At 40.9% G+C, this 26833-nt stretch overlaps 1 protein-coding gene across 1 annotated transcript; it reads left to right on the forward strand.

Moving 5' to 3' along the window:
- Positions 1 to 218: 218 nt before the first annotated feature.
- On the forward strand, positions 219 to 26495 carry LOC147710342 (DNA primase large subunit-like). The gene is made up of 3 exons (XM_086919983.1): positions 219 to 543; positions 13565 to 13744; positions 26186 to 26495. Exons 1-3 carry the CDS (start codon positions 529 to 531, stop codon positions 26312 to 26314), a joined length of 324 nt encoding a protein of 107 aa, XP_086776109.1. The 5' UTR covers positions 219 to 528; the 3' UTR covers positions 26315 to 26495.
- Positions 26496 to 26833: the final 338 nt, after the last annotated feature.

Consider the following 26833-nt stretch of genomic DNA (forward strand, 5'->3'; position numbering starts at 1 on the left):
CTCATCCGCTTTCTGATTGCCAGACTTTACCGTCATTTACGAGCCAGTTCATTGACCGGTTTTGAACCTCTTTTTTCAAGGGGGAAGAATGTGTTGTAGGGGCCAGAGCTGCCGACCCTGGACGTGGGGGACCAGGCACGAGTCTCGGCGTCGCTCAACTCTGGGCAAATCATTAAACCTTCGCGTGCCTACCAGAAAGAACGTTTCCTTGTTTCATGTTGACGTGTGCACATTTAAATTGCTCCAGTGCCTACGGGTCAAGTTCGCGTAATAGAAAACTGCAAACAAAAATGTATAAACAGTGAAAAGAGTGTACGCCACACCAAATGCTGGCTAGTTATTTGTATTGCATCCACCAACAGTAACACGGCCTTCCAACATGCCAGCTAAATATAAGTGTGTGCTTAGCTCATACAAAATTATATACAGTTCCTTATGATGCATTCTTAACTATATTGCCAGCTGTAGAGTACAACACATCTTTTACCCCCAACAAAGTGATGCAACAAAAAGGAATGAAGAAGACAAATGAGGAAAACAACGGTAAGGAAAAAGTGGATGGATAAGGGCATGCAGTAAGATTTGTCAACAACCTACTGAAACAATAAGCGGAGCTGTTAATTATATTGATACTCACAATGCAGGAGTACACAATAGGACTTAACAATAAGGAATGCACTCGCATAAGCATTATGCTACAACACAATCATCCAGATAGGGTGTTGGCTTTCTGTAAGAGAGTTATGTGACCCATCACAAGTGATTCCCAAATCTAGATTCTTCTCACATATCGAGATCACCTTGCAAACCGCGCGTTGCTTGTCCTTGAGTTTACACTCTGGACATGCTCCATACCTCCCCTCCTTCCAGAACTACCTCATTCTTCTTGATTTTAATGATCTTCTTAGGCCCCATACATTTTGTTTTACCTTTCGGAGACCACATCGGTTTCTTCACATACACCATCTCACCGACACTCCATTTACGGTGCTTGGCACCATGTTTTTTGTCAAAATGTGCTTTGTACTGCTCCTGGTAAACCCTAACCTTGCGTGAAAGTGGACACTCTCCACTGTTAGTGCCACTTACCAACCAGACAGGATTTAGGCTAGAACTTGCAATTCTCTAAGTCTCTGAAAAGGAGAAACTCCTGTTAATCCTTTTGTGTGTGTTACAATGTGCCAATAGTTTTTCACGCAAGATTCCTTATAATGGCAGTCTCCTCTCCACAGCAGTCTGCACACAAGCTCTCACTAAACGATTCATACTTTCCACCAAGCCATTGTCACTAGAAGTATAGAGGGCAGTGCAATGGTGCTTAATGGTTTCTTCATCCAGGAAATCCTTCATCTCTTGGTAAACTGAACACCGTTGACAGTCATGATTGTTCTGGCAACTCCGTCACACACCGTTGCTGCCGGTTGGAGAAACGACAGATCACTTTGTGAGAACCTAACAGCCTTGTATCCAGAAAGAGCCTGCTCACTAATAAACGTCTTGAATCGAGAGCGGAACATTTGACAAAACGCGCCGCCTCATGAACCACATTTCATCACGCATGCAATTTTAGCACAGCAAGATTCTTCCTACTCATAATTGTCCCGAACTGAGAGGGGAAGACTCAACATAACACGCCACTCCATGAATCGCACCTTACCATATGCGTTACCCTAACCCAGTGAATCTTCGCCTACTCACAATTGTCTCGAATGGAAAGGGGTAGATTCGACATAACACGCTACTCAACGAACCGCACTTTACCATATGTGCTATTCTAATCCAGGGCACAAAGTGATGTTACCATTCGCCTATAACGCTTCTTGCTGAAATCATCCCTGCTCCACACACTCAGGTGCCCTAGAGCCTGCCGATAGTCCCCAACCAGCAACCTTCAAACCGGCAGCTACAGCTTTATACAGTGTTCTATTCCAACGGAGCTTGCAGTTTCTATATCAACGCCATCTTCAATTTGACTGGTCGTCATATCGTGACCTTTGATCAATATTCACCACCTCTTTGTTATTTATAACAAGATTCACCGTTAAAGATGGTATTTTCCTGATGAAGACACGCCTGAGTCGAAACACGTAGAAGAAACCGTCTTGTCTTCCCATATGAATTGGGCTATTATCCATATTGATGTAAACTGTATTCAACTATTGATATATAGAAAAACATTTTTTATTCTATGTATTTTCAAGTATACATATGACAAAGTACTTTTATCATTTTATATTGAATTTATTAAATTGAATACTTTTGCTACTTTCAGTGCACAAATTGTTTCTGTTACTCACATTGCCTTTTGTCGATATCTTGCCTGGGCCTGTTACTTTACATAAACTCCTTCACACGTGAACACCTCCCTCAAAAATCCCCACACATTATTTGTTATAATAGAACTTACACAACACAGAGGTATAATCAACCAAAACTAGTACAAATCTCCTTGGCTGACAAAACCTCAACTGGTCAAACAATATCAAGGGCTAACTTGCTCCATGGTTCCTCAGGGTTCTCCACAGATGACAAAGGCACAGTTCTGGTAGATTTAGATTTGTCATTTCCAGCACATAAGTAATCTCCAACAACACATTCTACTTGCTTGAGATCTGAGCTGACTGCACACAGAGTATCATGGGTCTGAATAATTTTAAAATGTGATAAATTCCTCAGGACACATTGTGAAGTATAAGGTATCTTTTATTGTAAGTCTTCAGATCCACGATGCTCCGTATGCGGCCAGCTCGGATCCCAACAAGTTACTGGGGAGTAACAGGAAATGAGCTAACTGCAGTGGAAGTGCTCGTAGGGGAAATCTAAAGTCAACATTTTCAAATATATACATATGGCGATCGGGCAAAGTGAGAGCGCAAACAAGAACTTGCCCACGCTGAGAACATCGCAAGTGCACACAAATTCATAACTTCACAATAAAGTAATATCACTGTAGGGTTTGACGATCTACCCAAATAGATTGGTTTAGACCCCTCAAGTCAACGCATCTTCTGATTTTACGACCTCCATCCTTTGAGTCTAAAACAGCTGGGGCAAGCCATTCAGACCATTCGATCTCCTCTATTGCTCCCAGATGAAATAACCTATCCAGCTCTTCCCAAAGTGGTTTAAGCATGAGATTGGGAACTCTTCGCACTTTGTTAACCACAGGCTTAGATCTTGACTTGAGAATAATTTTGTGATTGAAACCAGTCAATAAGCTAAATTCATTTCTAAACATTTTACGATGCAAACACAAGGATATGGTGGAAGGAGTGCTGACACTTTTCAGACACTTATCCCCAGATCTGGGTTCAATCCATCATTGTTCTTAAGCTCACCTCGCCTCGCCATCCAAGTTCAGACACAGCTATATGCAAATCAGTCTTGACCCTGTGCCTCATGGGAACAGTCCAGCCCGAACTGCCAAGCCATGTCTTCCCTGGACTGGAACAAAGCTTTCTGGGACTGTTTTCAGGATAACATCCCTCATCAGCCAGGTTAGCTTGAATCCAGTGGCAAAGTGAGCAAGGGACCCACGCCTGGGCATACCCTCCAACTTTGGGCGAACAAAGCAAATACAAAGAGGTGATGGAAGGAGTGCTGAAACTTTTCAGACACCCCCAGTCACAGATCTGGGCTGTATCCATCATTATTCTTTAGCTCGCTTCGCCACTCCAGTTCAGACACAGCAATATGCAAATCAGTCTTGACCCTGCGCCTCATGGGGACAATGTCATCATCCTAACTGACAGGAGTCACCAACATCACTTGTTCTCTTGCATTGGGATTGAGTGTAATGCCCAAGACCCTTTGATGTCGCCATCCTGGTAAATTGTCACCTTGCTTATCCACTTAGACTTTGCCAATAGTTTCCTTGTATTTAGATTTAATGGTCATCACTCAATAACCCAAAAGATCAATCTTTTGACCCCCTAGCCTATGGGGCTTATGTGAGATTGGTTCACCAAATATTCTCTCCCAATTCTTGTCAACAATCAGGGTAAATGGTGACATCACATTTTGGCAGTACCACAACATAATTATCTACAAACTCCTTATTATGAGTTACACAGATATTCTCAGATACCTGTGATATGTCATGTTGATGCAAATCCGGGTCGCCTGTAACACAATTTGTTTTTTGATATTTACACACCCTCGCATAATGCCCCTTTTTCCCCACAGTGCTACATGTGACATTTATGGCATAGCAATTAGGATAATTAGATGTGTGATTTGGACTCCCACACTTGAAACATTTGTATTTATTAGTATCCTTTGTCCCTCCATGGCTAATCATCAGTTTGTCCGTTTTGGTAGTAACTTTTTGTACAGACCCCAAGTATGTTTCATGGTCACCATGTTCATGCTCACTTTCAAGTACGTCTGCCACTTTAGATGTTGACACCTCAGCAGTGCCAGTTGTGTTGCACATTTCCCTCACCTAGCAGAAGCATATTCCATGCTTTCCACAATGTCAATCGCCTCCTTAATGAAAGGATTTTTGGCCAATAACTTCTCCTGTACTTAAGGGCTATTTGTGCAATGTACTAGTTGATCACGAATAAGCGAATCCCTGAGCTCAGCAGATTCGCACTTTGGACCAAGGTCTTCAAAGGTGCCACATTATTGCCAACTCTCTCTCCTGTGGCCTGAACCCTCAAGAAAAGTTTGTGCTGCTCCATGACCATATTAATGTTTGGTTCAAAAAGCTTTTAAACAAACTCATTTGGAGATTGCCCATGCCCCCACTGTAAAACAATTCTGTGTAGGGAAGGGTTATATTGTGACAGTTGTTGCTATTATGTATAGTATGGTTGCAATGTTATCACGGAGGGTGGGCAAGAAGGTATGAAATGTGGTCCGTACAGCAATGGCCTTAAATGTCACTGAAAGGAAGTATGTGGTAAATGAAAAGAAGTTATGGCCCGTTTGTGGACCATAGAACATTTTAGAAACTGTGTATAACTCATTTGTTCTGCGAACAGATCATTGACCCCTGGTGGGAATTTTGTATTCTGGAGGATGATGGAATTATACTGCAGATATTGACAGATGAAGCTCAAAGTTACAAGAGGACAGTTTTCGCTTGGAGTATGTGCCTGCGTAAAATAAATATAACAGCTGATTGTCTAAGCTTCGCTTTCATTCAGAGGAAAGTAGTGGATTGAACAGTGATTTAGCAGAGGCAGCCCCCTTCACCTTGCGCTATCAATTGCAGTTTATGTGGGACACACTGTGCGCGCTGTTGTAACGGCGAATGTTTTTAAATAGCACTTAGGCTCTTACTTTTAAAACGCTCAGTGCGGGTGAATTCTTTGTGTATTTACTTTCCTGCATACTAACTCTCCCTCTCCCGCCCCGGTCCGCCGCGTCCAATCATGGACGATTGATGCGGAGGGCGAGGAGGAGCCTTGTACATCCGGGCTCTGGGAGCTGAGCTCAGCGCTCTAGCGACGCTGAAACTAACGAGGGTATTTAAAACAGCTGGGATACCGCGCTCGCTGTGGAGTAGTGTGTTGCCGGTGGCAGAGGCAGCCCCCTTCACCTTGCGCTATCAATTGCAGTTTATGTGGGACACACTGTGCGCGCTGTTGTAACGGCGAATGTTTTTAAATAGCACTTAGGCTCTTACTTTTAAAACGCTCAGTGCGGGTGAATTCTTTGTGTATTTACTTTCCTGCATACTAACTCTCCCTCTCCCGCCCCGGTCCGCCGCGTCCAATCATGGACGATTGATGCGGAGGGCGAGGAGGAGCCTTGTACATCCGGGCTCTGGGAGCTGAGCTCAGCGCTCTAGCGACCCCTCCCCCCTTTAGGATAAATGTGCTTAGGACAGCGTCCGCGCAGCGGACGCGTGCAGCGGGCGCGCCGGAAGCGCGCCGAAGTCGAGCCAAAGTCCAGCCCGTCTGCGCCCGTCCGCGGCCGGACGGGGCGCGGGGCCACAGACCCTGGCAGCCTGACACTAACCTCTATAAGGTATGATAGACATGCTTTACTAGCATTACAACCCGACACGTATGCTACCTGCAAGCACACCATGATGGCCCAGTCACTCACAAAATGCGGGAGGTGTAGCTTCGATCCCCGCCCCCAAGTCCCAGACACCAGCTCCGGGCCTATCATTAAGGCAACTCTACTGAATTGTAGATCGCTGCGTAAGCATGCGATGGAAATCTACCACTTGATTGACGACCTGAATCTTGACATCCTTTTCTTAACGGAAACCTGGCTGGATGAATATTCGGATCCGGACATCATTCAGGCGTTACCTAACGGATATTCTATATCCAGGTTAGATAGAAAGGACGGTAGAGGTGGTGGCATCGCCATTATTACCAAAGCACCCCTCGTCTGCTCCCTTGCACACACACAGGTTGATCATAGTGAAGCTGGCATCTTTAGTATCAACACTGGTCCTAATCACTCGATATCAGGCATTTTGATATATCGCCCACCGGGTAGATTATATGATTTCACTTCCACCCTCATGGAGGTGGTCACCCATCTTGCTCTAAGGAAATCTAAACTGTTAGTTCTGGGTGACCTTAATGCTCACTTTGATGATCCTTTAGATAAAGATGCAGCTGACATACGTATGGAACTGCAATCGGTTCAAGTTGACCTCAAAAATAAAGAACCCTCACACCAACTAGGGCATCTATTAGACCCCGTCTTTGGTAACTGGCTGGGAGTGCATACTACAGATCCCATACCCATACCCTGGTCGGATCATTATATCATTCCCATCTCAGTCCAACTTGAAAAAACTGAGCTTTTTCGGCAGCAATCTCTGCGATATAAACGCAGGAAATGGAAAAGTTTTTCCTTAGACTCCTTCACTCAAATTGTCCAGGATGAAGGTCCTCCGAAAGGAGCTGACTGTGAGGCTGCCAATGAAAGCTTAAACAATATTGTCACAAAGGCTCTGGACATCACAGCCCCTAGCCGCACCATGTCCAATGCTAGAAGGTCTCAGAAAAGTGCTCCTTGGTTCGGACAAGATCTACAGACCATGAAAACGGCCTGCAAGAAACTTGAGAGAGCCTGGCGTTATAATTTCTGTGCAGATATAAAAATACAGTATAAAACTGCACAGAAAGAATATAACAAAGCCGTCCGCCTGGCAAAAGCTGAGCATTATCACATTCGTATCACGGAAGCTGGCAACTCCTCTAGGGAATTATTCCAAATATATAAGGAGATATCCATAGTGGAGATGTCCTCCTCTATCCAAAATGACTCAGTGGAATCATGTAATAACATAGCTCAGTACTTTGCTGGTAAAATAAGTAAGATCTATACCAGTTTCTCTAAACAGGGAGCCCCGGCCGCAGATTTCGTTGAAAATGAGCAAAGTGTAAACACACCGGTCTGTCTCAAATCTTTTGAAGTCCCTTCCTATGAGATGCTGTCTAAGATGTGTAACAAGATCAAGTCAGGATCGCCCAGAGACCCGGCTCCTCCTAAAATATTAGCTGAAGCTTTCTCAGTTCTGGAACCTCACTTGAGGCACCTGTTACTAACTTCCTTTTCAACATCTTGTCTCCCGGAGGAATGGAAACAGGCTATAGTGCTACCTATTAAGAAAAAGCCCAACATCAGTGTGGACGTAATGGATAATTTACGACCCATATCCCTTCTACCGTATGTCGCCAAGTTGGCAGAGAAAATCGCTAACACCCAACTGATGGAACATCTGGAGACCCATAATGCTTTCCATAAATCCCAGTCGGGTTTTAGATCAGGGTTCTCAACGGAGACAACCCTCTTGAGGGCCACAGAAACCCTACGTGAGGGAGCAGATGAGGGAAAGACAATGGCCCTCATCATGCTTGATCTCAGTGCCGCTTTTGACACTGTAGCACACTCCATCCTGCTACAGTGTCTAAATAAAGCTGGAGTCACCAATAAGGCACTGGGATGGCTGAAGGCTTTCTTGATTAACAGAAGCTTTCAAGTCCAAAGGGGGAGCTTTCTCTCCGATAGGGTGAGGCTTGAGCAGGGGGTGCCTCAGGGCTCTGCCCTGAGCCCTACCCTGTTTAATCTATATATGGCCCCACTGGCAGAGGTAGTGCAATCGTTCGGCGTGGAGCTTGTCTCCTACGCCGACGACACGCAGCTCCTTATTTCTCTGACCCAAGCCCCTTCCAAGGAAGCTGATAATTTCAATGCCTGCATGACTAAACTTGCCACTTGGATGAACGACCACTGTCTGAAACTTAACGGGACTAAGACAGAGGTCCTCATCATGGGAGGCAATGAGGCTAAATGGACGAATGAGTGGTGGCCCAGCTGCCTTGGTCCTTTGCCCTCCCCATCCCGAGAGGCGAAGAACTTGGGTGTGTGGGTGGACAATAAATTGTCCTTTGACAGCCACATAAGAAAAACGGTGGGCAAATGCTTTGGGGTAATGAAAACTCTGAACCGTACCCTTGACCTGTTACCTATTAATTCCAGGCGTACCATGACGCAAGCACTGATAACGTCCCGTATTGATTACGGAAACGTGCTGCTCATGGGTACATCTGAGAAAAATATTAAAAAGCTTCAGGTGTTACAAAATTCGGCAGCTCGCCTGGTCTTAAGGCTCCCTCGGCGAGCTCCATCTCGCCCCTCTCTTGTAGCCCTCCATTGGCTGCCCATCAGGAAGAGGATTGATTTTAAAGCTATGCTGTGGTGCCATAAAATAATTCATCACAGAGCACCGGCCTACATGTCGGATTTGGCTACTGTCTATGAACCGAGCAGGTCGCTTAGATCTAAAGGTATGGGTCTGCTCAGAACCACACGCCCCAAAAAAGCCAGAATGGGAGGCAAATCCTTCCGGACTTTGGCGGCCAGGAAATGGAACCTTCTTCCTGCGGATATCAGGATGGAGAATAATGAAATCCTGTTTAGGAAGAAACTAAAAACCTGCCTCTTTACTTGGTGATGGGTTTTCCTCTACTCCTTCTCACACTCTCTCCACAGCGCGGGGACACGCCGGGAGGCGTCACCAGGCACTCTACAAGCTCCTTTAAATTAAATTAAATTAAATTAAAGTGGATTGAACAGTGATTTAGATGTGACTACCAAACCACCGGAATTTATCACCAGATGTTTCTGATGAATTGGAGGCTGAAGCGGTCCTCTTATGCAATTGGGGGGTAGGGGAGTGTGTTTTTCACCACATCCCATATGAGAGAAGATATTGGGTGTTGCTGAGGAGGGTCACCCAAGCATGTCCTCCATGAAGAAGTTGTTAAGGGGGCATTCCTGGTGGCTTAGCTTAGATAAAATACAGCTCGGTGAGAGAGTTGGTAATATTGTAGTAGTGCTCCTGTTGGTTGGTCTGAATAACCATGGGAGAAGGTAGCATGAGAGATTTCTAGACTGTTTCATAATCTACCTTGTGCCTGTGTTATGCCTTAGTGCTGGTGTGTTATCACTCAAAATGACCTGAGGGAAAGTTTGTGAGCCATACCATTACTAGAGTGGTCATTGAGTTTTTTTTAAAGAAGGTGTTCATCAGGGAAGGTCACCTTGATATTAGTGACAGATAATGGGGTTTAGTTGGACTCTAAAGATGAAGAGAGTCTTCTATAATTATGACATTAAGCATGTTACCATGGCCCAGAATGATCCCCAGTGTAATGGCCAGGTGAAGCGCTTTACTTGGGTTCTTATGGACACTTTTTTTTAAAGTGACAATTACAAAATATACAGTTTGAACAACGAATCTCAATGAGAAATTTAGAGCTCCAATTTCGTTTCTTGGTAGCAATACATTACATAAAAAATTGTTACCTATACACGTGTGAGCATGTGAAGACCGCTAATGTAATGAAGTTAAACAGTTACTACATACAACAACGAAGAAACAAACAAAAAACGTACTAAATTCTACATTACAAAAACTCAGATTGTACATTCAGGTAAAATCTCCTTCCCCACTGTATAATTATTTGTCCCCCTTCCACCCAGCCCAAAATAATCTATGTGTTGTAGCTCTTGACTGTGACTTTGTGAAACAGTGCCTCCCATTCAAATAATTCTCCCTTCGCTTTCCAACCTGAGCAGTATTTTCATCAGGGCAATGTGTTAACACGGCCCTTCTGAGATCATTTAGAGTGGCTTGGGTTACATATAGAAGATGCACAAATTGTTTTCGGATCACGTCCGGGTCCCAAGCCAATCTTTCCCTGCTGTATATTGTAATTATGATATGGAGCTCATTTTTTTATTTTTTATTTCAGGACCCTTTCCTCAAAAATTGCAGTTAGTTCTTCCATTGCCTGTATTGACCAAAACTTGGTCCACATAGTTGTGTTAAAGGCAAGGTCTGGGATTGGCATGGTTGAGCTGATGTTACTCTAGCTGCCAACACCGAGTGCGTAATAAGCTTTCCATCTAGTGTGGTTAATGGATATTCTGATTCCTCTCCTGTGTCTCCCAAAAGAGGGGCATGGCATCCAGCCTGATTTCCAACCCTATTATTTACGTAATTATTTTTAATGTACCCTTTCACAATGACAGACCTGCCTCACAAAACCACCAAATATGTGCCATAGTACCTCACTCTTCCTCTTAACACCAGCATTCTGGGATGAGCCAAATATAGCATTGAGATGGACTGGTGTAACATACCATCTCAGTATTATTCTATAGCAGTTTTTAGGTCTCACCTGATCTAGCGAGACATTTAGTAAGTGGGCTTCAAAAAGCCGACCACAGCTTTTTGTGTAGCTAGAGCGTGCAGTTACGCGCACAGTAAGAGCACAGGTGCCATCTGGCTTTCCTGTCTCGTCATGCTCATTAAGCGCATCGCTCGCAGGCACCCTTACAGCCCGCGATCACGATAACTTTCAGTTTCACGGCTGCGTCACTTTCACAGCCGCGCGGCCAATGCTTGTTTATTTTGCTATTCAGGCCCTGACAGTAAAGCAAGAGGAATGGGTCAAGTTTACAGCGCCGTACTACTTTGAAGCGCTCATTTTCTTAAGGACATGTTATCTATTTTCTGTCTACCCAATAACATTGATAGAAGGGCTTTTATCCTTGTTGTGTAAACCGTCCTCACATAAAGAGCTTTTCTTTTCCATCAAAGACTAGCCTAACATTTAAAACATTTTAGATGGAATACTGCTTTAAGACAGTGCAATATTATCAAATAATAAGTTGCAGGGGTTCCTTGCTATAGCTTAAAAAGTCCACTTTCTGTCTGAACCAGATGCGGATGGAAATGACATGTTTGAGTGGTAAACAGACAAAATATCGACTACAAAATATCGAATGGACATAATATCGAGTACAAAATATAGGCTGGACAGAATGTCGAATGGACAGAATATAGACATCAAAAATATCGTTTTGAAGGTAAGTAATGTAATAGCGAATTTTAAAATATAGATAGTCAAAATATCAAAGTACATAATATAGGTTAAGAAAAATATCGAACTTGTAATAATATCGATTTTTTTATAGTGTATTTTATGTGTTAAAAGTGTTTATTTATACTATAATGTAATTTAATTAATGAATTTAATGTTATTTAAATTTTGCGTAATTTAATTCTGTAGCGGGTTGTGGGTTTATAAGGGAATAGGGTGGGATGTAATTTAATTATAATTCATTAAATATGTACATTTATTTATTGGTATTTGTTTATAATTAATTGTTAATTAATTTTTATTTAGTAATTAATTACATTTTAATTGCCAATTATTTTTATTTAATTGATTAATTGATAATTATGTTAATTTAACTAATTTAATTTCTGTAGCGGGTTGTGGGTTTATAGGGGAGTAGGGTGGGAAGTAATTTAATTATAATTAATTAAATATGTTAATTTATGTAGTGTAATTTAATTATAACTAATTACATATGTTAATTTTTGTGTGTATTTATTAGATTTTAATTGTTAAGTAACTGTTTAATTACTAATAACTTAACTGTTAATTTGTAATTAATAAGTGTTAATAGATAACTAATTGTAATGATTAAATTAAATTAGTATTTGTAATTAATTAATAATGATATTATGTTAAAGTGGTAATTACTTTTAAATAATTTTTTTATAGATAATAATGTATATATATTTTTAAATAATATATGAAGTATCTACTTTCCCTATTGTTGCACTCACTGGAGTGGGAATAGTAATTTTTACCCCTACGCTATCCAACGCTTTCCCTACTGTTGCACTTTCTGGAGTGGGAATTGTAATTTTAACCCCTACGCTATCCAACGCTTTCCCTACTGTTGCACTCTTTGGAGTGGGAATAGTAATTTTAACCCCTATGCTATCCAACGCTTCCCTACTGTAGCACTCTTTGGAGTGGGAATAGTAATTTTTACCCCTACGCTATCCAACGTTTTCCTTACTGTTGCACTCTCTGGAGTGGGAATAGTAAATTTAACCCCTACGCTATCCAACGCTTTCCCTACTGTCGCACTCTCAGGAGTGGGAATAGTAAGTTTTACCCCTATGCTATCCAACCTTTTCCCTACTGTTGCACTCTCTGGAGTGGGAATAGTAATTCTTACCCCTACGCTATCCAACGCTTTCCCTACTGTTGCACTCCCTGGAGTGGGAATAGTAATTTTTACCCCTACGCTATCCAATGCTTTCCCTACTGTTGCAGTCTCTGGAGTGGGAATAGTAATTTTTACCCCTACGCTATCCAACGCTTTCCCTACTGTTGCACTCTCTGGAGTGGGAATAGTAAGTTTTACCCCTACGCTATCCAACGCTTTCCCTACTGTTGCACTCTCTGGAGTGGGAATAGTAATTTTTACCACTACGCCATCCAACGCTTTCCCTACTGTTGCACTCTCTGGAGTGGGAATAGTAATTTGTACCCCTATGCTATCCAACCCTTTCCTTACTGTTGAACTCTCTGGAGTGGGAATAGTAATTTTTACCCCTACGCTATCCAACGCTTTCCCTACTGTTGCACTCCCTAGAGTGGGAATAGTAATTTTTACCCCTACGCTATCCAACGCTTTCCCTACTGTTGCACTCTCTAGAGTGGGAATAGTAATTTTCACCCCTATGCTATCCAACGCTTTCCCTACTGTTGCACTCTCTGGAGTGGGAATAGTAATTTTTACCTCTACGCTATCCAACGCCTTATCTACTGTTGCACTCTCTGGAGTGGGAAAAGTAATTTTACTCTTCCGCTATCCTACGGTATTAATATTGGATATTTTTTAATTATATTATGTTACTATATATATATATGTTTTAACAAATATGATTGTAACATTTTTTTTAATAACTTTAATTATTTAATTTTTATAAGGTAATTTAAGTATTTGTAAGTATATTTTAGTAAATAATTTTTAGTATTAATTTAATTTAACATTGTTTTTAATAAAGTCGATATTTTTACAAACTATATTTTTGTAAACGATATTTTTTACTCAATATTTTTGTACTTACCTGTTTGTAGATACAAAGTCGATATTCTGTCTGTCGATATTTTGTCGCCGATATTTTTGGTAGTCGATATTATGTCCCTCAATATTATGTCAGTGATCCTTTTGAGTCCTTTCTAATATTGCTTTCTTTTCTTTGTAGGTTCCTTTCCAGGATGCGCCCGATTTGGTTCGCCCAAGAAAAGTCTTCCTTCGGAAAGGCTTTGCCTACGTCCCGCACCAGGATATTGTTGCCATTGTCCTAAACGACTTCAGAACCAAGATTTCAAAGGCCCTGGCAGTACGTACATCCTGTCATGTCTTGCCTGCCCCAAATATCGACGTAAGTTGTTTTTTTCTTTAATTTATCAGTCACAATATTGTGAAGCCGCCGTCTCTCGTATCCTGGTTATCTCCGTAAAATAAAATGGAAATCCGCTTGCAGAGCTCGGAAGGGGAAACGTGAAACCTCCCGCGGCGCGTGTCTTAGCCTGTAGAGATTACCTTTAAATAGCACTTAACCCACGGTATGGTGTAACATAGCAGTCTCCTGTACGGATATTGTACGCAGCTACCGCTCTTGAGGTAGCTCCCATGGAACATTGAATATACTGTGGGGCGCCTGCCGCTAACATGCCTTTTGTGGCGCTTTTGTGTGAGCAGCCATAGGTGGTGAGAGCCCACCGATTGAAGGGGAAATCTGAAGAATTTCTACTCCATGGAATGTTTCTAAGAACTTTTTCTGAACGCACCTCTGTTGATGAATGTAGGCTGATCCAGTCCTGTAAAGTACAGTCATAGGAATGACGGCGAAATTGTGTTAGGATTTTAGATTCGACTGTTTACAACATAAATGCTTTGGATACATATCTTAGTACCTCTACTTAAGCATCATAAACTATTTAGTTAAAATAATTTCTACTTGTAATGGTTTGTACACAGGCGATGAAAAACAGAGCTATGTGAGCGCTGGCCACAGCTGTGTGAGCGTTGTCTCCACAATGAAAAAAAACCAAAGCTGTGTGAGCACTGGCCCCGGCTTGAAACCAAGCCTGTATAGCTTTCTTTTTGGAAATTTCCCCCTCTGCCGGCCGTCTCATCCTTCCCTTCACTGGCTTTTACTTTTCTGTGCTTCAGCTCCCGTTGCAGTCAATTAAGTTACCTGTACCATCCACACTCCCCACGAACACCACCTCAAACCCATCGCTGCCTTTAGAGGTTCAGCGCCATTGCAGCTGTTTCCCGTTTATTTTGAAAACACGTTCCATTGGCAGTACGGATTGGCACTTGTAGTTTTGTGTTGTGTTTTGGAGGGACCCTTACCAAATATCCGCAGCAGTTGCTTCCCTGAGGCAGCAGTGACTTAATTGTCATTTTTGGGTTTGTCAAAGCAGTAATCTGTTTGAAATGTGTTGCAGATATAATTTTCTGAGTGGCTGCAGCTGCTGGCATACTTTTTCGTTTTACAATTGCAGAGGAAAAGTTTATGACTCCACTGCTGTATGGTGTCATGCTGCTGGGAGTTGTCAGACTCAGCTTGCTAGGTCTGTCGCGTTAGTGGGTAGGTGACAGACGTAAAGTAGTAATAAAATGTCGCAGCTAAGCTGCATTTACTAGTGCTATTCTAATAGGATCCTATCGGATGACCATAGTGCTATTCTGTACGGGTTGGAGTCTATAATATTTGAAAATCCTCACATGCATGTGCGGACTCGAGATTTCTGATCCCCAACCCATAATCCATGCACAAATAACAAGCATTAAAAATGCAATAGGTCTCGCCTTTCAGTAAGTTAAAGCCATTTGCTTCGCTATACAAAGCAAATGGCTTTAACTTAATCAGAGGCGAGACCCATTGCATTTTCAATGCTTGTTTTGGTATGACGTGCATATGGAAGATGTCATAGCTTATTCCCAAATGTGAATCCAGCAGGTCTCATCTATTGATATTCCTAGTTCTGTTTCCCATTTAAGGGTAAAGAGTGGCTCAAAATCCATTGGTGGGTATCTAATAATTGATACAAACAGGTAATGCCTTTTCTAGACACTTGTTTCTCCATAAGGGTTTTTTTTTGTCGTGAGGTCCCTTTTAGCCTGTGTTCGACATGGTTCTGAAGTAGCCCAGTACAAGAGTTGCATTAACTAAAGGTGCCGGTTCCATCCACTTCCAGGGATTAGAATAATTTCTGATTCCGTCAAAGTATCAGTTATTACGCCTGTCTCCAGAAAGAAATGAAATATGTGTGTCAGAGGGTCTGCAAGTCAGCCCCTTAATGTTTTATAAAACGAGTTTTACAAACTCACCCGGCTCAGAAGATTTGTAATCTTGGAGTGGATTAATAACATCTTTATCCTCTAGAGCTGTTATCAATTCTTCCAAAGTTTCAGCTAGGTCTCCCCTAATAGAGGGGAACTCTATCCCCACCACGTATTCATCTTGTTCCACTTCGTTAGTTATCTCAGCAGTGCAAAGTGTCATAATATTGAAAAAATGCCTGCAATATTTTATGTGTTTGTGTGAATATGGCTACCAACTTCAATTGTATGCATTGAATTCTATATCTGTTCTAGGGGAGTTTGATTTTATAAGCGAATAATCTTCCCACTTTGTTCCCCCTGTCAGAATATGTTTGTTTAGTGCATGACATTCAATCTTCTGTCTCTCCCATTAAGAGTTGTCCCAATTCACCATAGACTTTTTTTAAAGATCTGTATGTTTTCTGTGATCCCGAGGCCTCATGTTTACCCTTTAAGTTGTTTATTTTTAGTTCCGGTTCTAGCTTTTTGGCCTAATTAGGTCTGAAAAATAAAGTCTGGCTGAGTGCAAAATAGGTTCTCTTTGCATCACTGCTTTGGCACCATTCCCGCAAATTGCCAGAGATGTTAAGGAGTTGTCATTTCTTGAGAAATTGTGCTTTAACGCTTCCCTAGTTGCATCTCTAACCATCAGGTCTTGTGGTCCATGTGTCCCAGGTTACTACTACTGGGGTATGATCTGATTATATTTGTGTGTCAATTCAGCTTTGTGGGAAGTTCTGTAAATTTACCCGTTGTGCGTAAAACACGTCTAATCTTGAGGAGATTCTATGCACGTTTGAGAAAGAGTGTAGTCTCTGTCATTGGTGATCTCCAAATGTCAGATAAGTTAAAATTTTGGAGGCCGTCACAAAATGCCCTAGGTCACGGGTCTTCAAACTGGAGGGCGGGCCCCCCTAGGGGGCCCTCAATTGATCCTAGGGGAGGGGGCACCAGGATCTGACCAAAAGAAGCATGCTGATAGCAGTGCTTTGTTTTAAGCAGGAAATAAATGAGCAGCAGTAATCACTCTGAAATGGGCCATCACTAACCTCCTTTATCATTGATATCCTAGCTAAGAGTATGTTTTAAAAAGGAAGAGGCTCCAAATATTCTTCAAAAAGGCCACCCCCATTTCTAACAGTCACACTGTGGATACTTTTACACGTTAGTAAGGCCTGCCTGACCAGAATAGTATATTCGGCAATCATGCATTTGATTGCATTTATAAAACAGTAACAGAATTTACTAGCAATGTTTAAATATGTTTTGTGTTTACATAAGTCAAGACATATTTAAACATTGCCAATTTAATAGAATAATTGTGAAAAAGTCCCAATGAATACATTTATTTTACTAGGCTAGGTGGGCGAGGCTTTCAGAAGTTTGAAGACCACTGCCCTAGGTGCATCACAAACATTCTCTTGTTCATGTGAGCAATCTTTTTGCAGCCAGGTGTAGGGTTAAAGTCTTTTGCATTATGGGTGTCCCCTCAGTAAGCAGCTCCCATATATTCAAAAAGGTCTTTAAGGAATTTTGATTTTCGATCTGCTGGGCCATAGAAACCATTCAACGTAAGTAACAAGGGTAAGTGTGTTTAGGTATTGAAGGGGGCCTTGACCCTGAGATTTAACTAGGTTGCCTCAATAATGCGAGAACATTTGTCTAGTGGTGTGCTCATGCATTCCTGTCCTTTGAGTAAGACCCCTTAGCCCACGTACTAATTTATGTGTTTCACCTAAAATACTAATTTTTACCCGCAAATGTGAGCAAGAAGAAGAAAAGCGCAAGCTAGGCCTTAAGGCAAAACCAAAAATAATTACTATAGAATATGATAAAGGTGGAAATGTGGTCATACTACATCAAGACAGCTATATTAAAGAAGCACAGAAACAACTAATAAACACCAGCCACTGTAAAAAAAAAACAACTAGCCGATAACCCAATCAAACAGATACAACTCGTGTTAACTCCTTCCATGCTCGTGACGGAACCGCTCCGTCACGAGCATCGGTTGAGCTGTGCTCATGACGGAGCAGTTCTGTCATGGCATGCTCGGCTGGACGTTCCATTGAGCGGGCGGGGCCATGACGGAACCGCTCCGTCATGAGCACAGCTCAACCAAGGCTCGTGACGGAGCGGTTCCGTCACAAGCATGTGAGCGCCGCTCGGCCCCCCTCCCCCCTAGCGCTGCGGCGGAATTGCCGCCGCAGCGAAGGGGTTAAAAACTACATTTTCTGACTGGCAGAACCAGGGCCTGCTTACCTTTGAGGAGAAAAACTGTCTCTTCATGAAGCACCCAACGATAGCAACTTTTTACCTTTTCCCTAAAATACACAATAATGGATGTCTTCCACCTGGATGACTGATGATAGCCAGTAATGACTCAGTCTGTCCCCACGTAGGTGAATATACTAACCACCACTTAGAACCACGTATGAAAAACCTTCCATCCTACATCAAGATAACCAAGGATATCCTATGGCAAGAGGATTACGTCTTTGTCACTGTAGATGTAGTGAGCCTCTGTACATCAATAAAACACAAGGACTGAACACAAGCAGGTAAAAAAACAGTAGGTACAAATTTAACACATTTTATACAATCAAACACCATGATACTGGAAATGCTGAGCTTCGACTCTCAAATAATGTGTTAAGCTTTAATAGGGAGTACCACCTCCAGACACGGGGAACAGTAATTGGAGCCCAATTAATGGCCAATATGTATGAATAATCAATGGAGAAGTGGAGAAATTCTCTTTATCAGCCTAACCCTTTCTGGACTTCACACCCAGCATCATCTTTTCGGATCCCTGGATAGATGATAACCAGCATATTTGGCAAGGGTCAACACTGAGTCTCAAAAAATACCATAAACTCATGAAGACAAACAAATGGAACATAAATATATCTTCAAACTCTCAACAAAATAAATCAAATTCTTGGATCTCACCATCGATATCAACGATAACAAAATTCAAACTAAACTACACAGCTCAACAGCTAACAGCTTGCACCCTCCTAGTATCATACAAAATATTCCTAAAGGGGAACTCTAGAAACCAAAATGAAACGTAGTGGACATAATTTCTTTAAAAAATAAAAGACAAACCCAGAAATTGATTGGCAGACTAGAACAAACAGGGTACAAGCAATCCCTCTTGAGTACACAGCCAAGGAAAGGGACAAAAGAAACTGTGTGGGCATTATCAATGGTTTTTATTAAAATGTAAGCTCAGAGAAAGACATTATTGGATTCCTCACCAACTTTCATCCCAGATATCACATCAGACAAACACTTACGCACTGGTATCTACTACTGAATAATCCATCCATTAACATTTTACAGAAACCCCAAATAGAAATTTGGAGAGTCACAAATCTCTAATGATACCTGTCCAAGTTTGTGGATAAAAGAAACACATCAACAACCTTTCTGACAATCCCACCAGCTTCTACATGTGCAGGAGAGCGACAAATAATGCTTTGCAAATATTCTTTCAATACAAAGAGAGATTCTATAATAATTTTTTTATTTTTACATATCTCGGCTGAAGGATCCACCGAGGGAGGTTGCTGATCCGATCAAGTAATTCATAGTCATAAACCCCCTTCAGGTGTTGGAATCCTTTGGCATAATATTAGCACAGTGGGTAGTAGGAGTCATCGAAGCAAAATTCATCTTTAACCACGTTAAGCTCACCTCTCTTTTCTTGTTTGCGCTAGGTCAACACTGCAAGCAGCGTTTGCAGTCATGTACATGGGTTTGTTATTTGGAATGGTAAGCTTCGGCATAATGCTTTTGTTCTCACAATAATCTCACAGAGGAACATGTGACGTCGGCGTGACTGTGTCGAAGGCATTACGTCCGTTTAGAGTGGAAGTGCAGTTGTGGAAATGTGAGGTGCTCTTCATGTGTATTTGGCTATGTAGGTGCACATTTTGTTTTCTGTATGATTTGAACGAAGATAGCAAAGTTCGCCTGACCCAAGTTCAGAAATGTTTTGTGTAGCAACTTTGGGAAGTGCACAATACAATACATATATATATATATTTTTTAATGGCCAGCGAAGCAGGCAAAAATGGGTGTTGCAGGAGAAAAAAAACATATTTTTAGTAGAGATTTCTCTTGCAAAATAAAATGTTTTTTGCAGGAGAATTCTTCAAAAACGGTTTACCTTATTTTTTTCATTTTTGTTTGCTTGAAATTTCTCCCGCTTGCACAGGTTATATAGTCCTACTTAACAGCTTGACAACTTCAACTATTCTACGATCTATTAGGCCATTTTCTGTTCATTAATTAACATTCACCCTGACACACATCAACATATAACATTTCTTAAAACAGCAAACACCAAGTCAGTATCTTAAACTTCTTGATGTGACCACTTCGCAGGCATTACTGAATAATAATTGCTTATTAAGCCATACATAGTTCATAAATTGGTCTATAAAGAAGACATTTGGACTGCCATACAATAACACTCTGGGGTGCTTGACAATTTTTAGTCCACTTTCTCATTAACACTTACCTTTTATGTTAGGAATGCCAGTAAGCAAAGACATACATTACATGATAATATCTATAACTCAGTATATTAGAATTTATTAAAGATAAGCAGTGCATTATACCACAAAATTAACAATATGGGTGATTTTTTCCAATCAGTGTTTTGTAGTGTACAGCCTATTTTTTCAATGGTCTGATTGTACTTCCAGCATATTATTGCTGGGGCATCTTTTGATAGAGACAATATACATACTTTATTCAAGTTGTTTTTTCTCGTGCTTGCCCCCAGAGCAGTCATGGCTTGTGTAGAATCCGGTGAGATTGTCCAGAAAGGTTGTTGATGTGTTTCTTTTATCCACAAACCTGGACTGGTATCATATCTATTTGAGATTTGTGATTCTCCAAAATTCTATTTGGGGTTTCTGTAAAATGTTAATGGATGGATTATTCAGTAGTAGATACCAGTGTTTAAGTGTTTGTATGAAATTTGGTGAGGAATCCAATAAAGTCTTACTCTGAGCTTACATTTTATTGAAAACCATTGATAATGTCCACCGTTTCTTGTGTCCCTTTCCTTCGCTGTTTTTTTTTAAAGAAATTTTGTTCACTACATTCTCTTTTTGTTTGTGGAGTTCCCCTTTAGTAATATTTTGTATGATACAAGAAGGGTGCAAACTTTTAGCTGTTGAGATTGAATAGGTAGCAGTTTCTTTTCTGTGTAGTTTAGTTTGAATTTTGTTATCCTTGATGTAGATGGTGAGATCCAACAATTCGATTTATTTTGTTGAGAAGTTTGAAGATATATTTATGTTCCATTTGTTTGTGTTCATGAGTAGATGATATTTTTTGAGACTTAGGGCCTCATTAGGATGGCGGGCGGACTTTGCCCGCCTGCCATCCTCGTGGTAATAGGGACCGCCTGCCATAAGGGTGGGGGTCCCGTGGGGGGTATTAGGATGTGCCTGCCACAGTGGCGGACACATCCTGTATTTTTAGCATTGTGGCGGGCGGTGCTCTCTGCACCGCCCGCCACAATGCTAAAAATGCATGTCAGCATTTGCATTTACAAAGCGACAGGCACCACGCGGTGCCTGCCGCTTTGTAAATGCAAATTGTACCCCCCCGTGTTCACCCCCCTTGCTCCTTCAATCTGGGGGCCTGCACGGGGCCCCCAGAGTGAAGTCCGCCTGCCTTTCTGGAAAAGCAACTGCAGCCACCCATCCAAATATGGCTGGCGGTGTCTGATAGACACTGCCACCATATGAACCCTTTTCCGCCCGGCCGCAAGGCGACCGGGGTGGAAAAGTGGCGGGCGGCGTTTGCCTCCGCTGCGGTCCCCCCGCCATTGTAATGTGGCAGGGGGGGAAGGGTGGCGGGCGGGCATTTATGTCGGACGGATCGCCACCGCCACCATGGCGGTGGCGATCCGCCCGACATCGTAATGGACCCCTTAGTGTTGATCCTTGCCAAATATGCAGATTATCATCGATGTAGGGACCTCAAAAGGTGACGCGAGGTGTGGAGTCCAGGAAGAGTTTGGCTGAGAGTGAGAATTTCTCCACTGAGTATTCATACATATTGGGCATGAATTATCCTCCAATTATTGTTCCATGTGCCTGGAGATGGTACTCCTTCTTAAAGCTCAACACATTATTTGAGAGGCGAAGCTCAGCATTTTTAGAATCATGGTATTTGATTGTATAAAATGTGCTACATTTGACCTACTGTTTTTCTAACGGCTTGTTTTTAGTCCTTGTGTTTTATTGGTGTACAGAGAATCACTACATCTACAGTGACAAATATGTAATTCTCTTGCCATAGGATACCCGTGGTTATCTTGATGTAGGATGGAAGGGTTTTCATAAATGGTTCTAAGTGCTGGTCAGTATATTCAACTAATGTCGAACAGAATGAGTCATTGCCGGCTATGATCAGTCATCCAGTTGGAGGACATCCCTTATTGTGTATTTTAGGGAGAAGGTAAAAAGTTTCTATAATGGGGTGCTTCATGAAGAGACAGTTTTTTCCTCACAGATAAGCAGGCCCTGGTTATGTCAGTCAGCCAATTTAGTTTTTTTTAAAAACAGATTTTATTTGTCAAAATAGCACATATGACGCAGACCTCTGAATCCCAGAGACAGCTACCGCATGTAAGATACAGAAATTGACTTTGACCATTTTGCATATTTAAGAACAGGAGAATATGAAAGGCAATACAAATAAAATCAATCCCTTCAAACAACCAACTTGGCAGTTAGAGTTTGGACAGCCATTTGTTTGGTAAGAGTCGTTCTGCGGCACTTGCTGTTGGTTTTGATGCCTTTGATTGGTAAGGTAGTTTAGTAACACTTACTGTGGCTTAGATATTTGTTGGCCAACTTTTGATTATATAATATATAAATTGCAATTTATGTAGGCAGGTAATGAGGAGATTTTTCTCTGTTTGACTTTGTTTGAACTGCGCAACGTACGAAGAGTACCGTAAGCACTACTTTGATTATAATATTTGCATATTTTGCAATATTTTTGGCATGCCTGTTTCAAGCACACATCGAAGAATGTGTTGCTTTTTGGAGGTACCATAGTGAGATGTGAATTAAATTAGTTGGCTTCCTTGAGAGAATAGCTACATAGGTTTAGGTATAAAACCATATTTCTTCCTTGGTGATTCTGTATCCCCATGGAATTCAAATATGGACAGAATACAAACAAGGATTCTTTTTATGCGCAATTTTATGAATGGAGATATGCAGAGCGATTTTTAGGTGTTCTGCCAGCCAAAGCTAGTGAATTGAGTGTATTTTGGCTTCTTGGAAATTAAACATTCTGTTAGGCTGTTTTTGCAGTCTTTTGGAACACTATTGAGAAGCGCTTCTTGTAAATATGACTTACAACTAGTATTTACAAATGGTTTGATTTAAGTACACTCTGTGGGCTGTCCTTTGTTTCTGTCTTAAGTGTTGATCTGTGGGTTAAATGTGTGTTTAAATGTCTATGTGGTTTGTGGTTTTACATTGCAACTTCTGTGAGTAAATAGCGATTGCGCTCTTTGTGTAAGGATTGCTAGCCTTAAGCGCGCTGTATTATGTGATTCTGAGAGTATGACCCCTTCTGTATATGTCTGGAATGAGCTCAACGTGTGTGTTTGTGTTTTTTTTGCTGTCATCATTCTGTTATGCAAAATGTCATTTAATTAATATTAAATAAAAATTAAATAAAAATCCAGAAATGAACCATATGATATGCTAAATAACTGTGTTATTATTAAATTGATAAGAGTAAGCAATTATGCACATGTACAAACTGCCTATGCTTAAAAGATAAAAATAGAATTCACATTCAATAGAAATAAAATAGGCCTCAAAAACGAAATTGTACGTTTTGCAATAAATAAACTTACAGCATTTTTCTTAGATACATTGTATTCGATATTAACAGGCAAACACTTCATCTGAGTAAATGTTTGCTGAACTAAACACATATTATAGAACATGCATTGAAATGCCTCATTTTTAATAGATGGTCACCGTGCTTACATTTCAACACTGAAAAAAGCTTTCCACTGTGTTTTAACTGCCGCTCAGCAGCACCTGTTGTTTTGTTTGTAGGCCACGGAGAGACAGAAATGTTGATTCGGACAGGATTTTGTTTTAAAAAGTTACAAAAATCAGGTTCATTATTTTGGATAACAGGAAAATGTTTAACGTAAGGATTTCCTTTCTTAAAGCCTTTTTTTTATAAGCATATTCGTGGTTCTGATGTTAAATAATGAGTGTCCTTTTAAAAAAGTGGCGCAAAACTTTTCATGTTTCAAGTTAGGCTTCTGTGCTTAGGCTTGTGAATGAATGTGTCTAAATATGATAGGCAAGGGATGCAGCTTGCTTTTCATGTGGAATTATAAAAAATGACTGGTTTTATTAACAAATGTTTTTTTAATTAATTATGAAAAATTATTTTAAAAAATAAGTGCTTTTAAATTTGTTTTTTATATTTATAAAGCTTAATACTCATACTGTGACCTCCTAGCATTAAAATTAAAATTAAGTTGTGTTGTACCGCATAATGAGGATATTTGCATATGGAAATTCACTCTGCGCAGGCGTAAAAAACTAATTTTTATAACGATATGTATGATTATTTTACAACAAAATTATAGGATATTCATTTCTAAGTGCCCCAAATATCAAAGTCGAAATTGGGCAAAATTAAACAGCATTTTCTCCATTTAAAGCAGCTTTTAAAGTGCTTTAGGCTTCAGTAAATGAATACATTTAGGTATAATACAAATAGCTGACTACTATATTGTTAGACAAGTATGTTACACACTGCTTACAATTGAAAATATGGATAAAAAACAAGGAGAAGTTATTAAACTGACAAACAGGGTAATGGGTCAGCTCTCTGTTTTCAGGGTGACTTTGAATAGGGAAAGCTGCATGGAAAATTTGCACACAGAATAGGACAGCTGGGAAGAGTTAAATGTCAGTTATATATTTAGAAGCATAGCATGGCTACCAGAGTAAAGTTTGCTTTGACATTTTGACATCTGAAACTTTTTGAAAGACAAGATGGCAGCGCAGGGAAAGAAGGAGGAGTTCTGCTTATTCTTTTTGTTGGCAAAAGCAAGTTTTATGCACTAATATGAATATACCACAATACAATTGTATATGTGAGCTTGGCCTTATATACAGCACTAATGCTTTTAGTTTGGTGTTTACTAGGGCTGAGCTAATGGGATTTAGTTTGAATTCATTCGCCCTCATGTTACATTTGTACATTTGCTAAAAGGATTGGGGTTTGGGTATTCATATTCTTTACCTCCTCAAAAGTGCTACGTACCTCCTATAACTTTGTTTATGGCCAGTTGCTACAAATAAGAGATGATAGTGTTGACAGAAGCGAAACCTGTTTCAGGTTTCCTACTGTCAAAATGGGGGAGGAGGCTAGCTCCTCTACAAATTAAGGCTAGGTAATATGTATGTTGCTCTCTCCTTTTCTCAATTTTTTTTTAGCCTGTCTAAATTGTCTGTGAAATAGCAATGAGACACTTAATTGGCTATTCAGTAATACTGTTTTAAACATTGTTAGCATTAATAAAATAAATAAAATATATATGTTATGTTACTACTCATCTTGTTTGATGAAATTATGACAGGATCAGTAGTCTAGATTTTTGTTCCCCTATTTGACCTTTAAGGGGAACTAGATGCGGGTAGTTTTTGTTCTAAAATTCTTAGGTGATAACACCATTATTGTATGTTATTCCATGCTACATAGTTTTGCAAGGGCATTGCTAGTTTTTTGTTAGCTAGTCCGTGTAAATAAACTGGTAGTCCTTATTAGAGCTGATGTTGCATAGTTTGGATCATGAAAAGAAGAACGTAGGGAAGATGCCCATGTGATCCGTAGCAAAAAATGTTTTGAAGACAATGTTGTTTTATAGATAAGAAACCCTGTTAAATTAGCAGTTTTAGATTTTCCTGCTGCTCCTATAACATGAGAGCATGGTCCTAAAACATACAATGTAGGTGCCTTTTATTAAGAAGAATCATTTTAGAAGTGTCTGCTGTCCTGTACAAGTAATGTAAAGTTTATGAGCAAAAGTGTAGAACATTTCCTTTTTTTTAGGGTTTTCAGATTAGCACACAGGAATACACCAATGTAAGGATTTAGAGTATGTCTGTGTTGTTTTTCTCTTTTCCTCACAATTTAGAAAATTAATACAGACTTCCTTGGCTGCTTGGTATTGGGTGATGTATTAATCTTGTTAGTTCACCAAAAGAGTTCCTTTTATACTTGCCAATAGGTCCAGGCTGTTGTTTTTTTTACTCTCTCATAGATAAGATGAACGTGGTTCTTGGGTGCCTTGCTAATATATGGGGCGTCCCAAGACCAGGAAGTATTCTAACACTATCCTCTCTGTTGATAGACTGTTTCTGTGCCTTGTCTAAAGACCTTTTGATCTGTCCACCAATAGATATTTGCTGCCTTACAACCATTGCCAGAGGGGCCCGGACATCAGATTCAGCCTGGGGAGTCAGCGTCAGCATCAGTCCAGCTTGAAGCCAAAGTGAAGGTAACCAGCACAGGCATTGCTGGCAACTAGGACCTCAGTGAAGGCGGAAGCCCTGTGATCAAATGTGTACCCCTGCCACTGTCTTGGGCGAAAGACGGGGTCACAAATCAGAAAGGAGAAATTGTATTTGATTCCCAGCTGAGAGTCACAGACCGACCAGAATGGCGAGGAGGCTTTGCTTGAGGTGACCCCTTTTGAAACAAGGGTTGCTTCAGAGATCCTTGCATCAGGCCTCTGAATCCTGGTCCTAAAGTGAATACAAGTTTGCTCCTTTGTTTGTTGGTCAAGAGGTGCCTGAACACACTGGATGCAATGTTTTGCCCAAAGAATGAGCAGTGTGCCAGCAAAGCAATACAGGAGTTAGGGAAGGACTTGAGATTAGGGTACAGGTGCTTTGTCTCTGATGCCTGTTAGATTGAAGTGAAGAAAACTGGTGCACTGCCTGAGACACTGGACAGGACCGCTAAGAGCATTTGCCTGGTCAGTGACTGCCCTATCCTGAAAGAAGAGACTTTTTCCTTGAAACTGGGCTGTGATTCTTGAGTTGCG

Source organism: Lissotriton vulgaris, chromosome 5 (assembly GCF_964263255.1).
Source record: "Lissotriton vulgaris chromosome 5, aLisVul1.2, whole genome shotgun sequence".
In the NCBI taxonomy this organism is placed as follows: domain Eukaryota; kingdom Metazoa; phylum Chordata; class Amphibia; order Caudata; family Salamandridae; genus Lissotriton; species Lissotriton vulgaris.

Excerpts from the sequence above, each read along its gene's own strand:
- LOC147710342 (XM_086919983.1), top strand. Across the intron at positions 13,745-26,185 it reads TGCCTGCCCCAAATATCGAC|ATATTTGCTGCCTTACAACC; the intron begins GTAAGTTGTTTT and ends GTCCACCAATAG.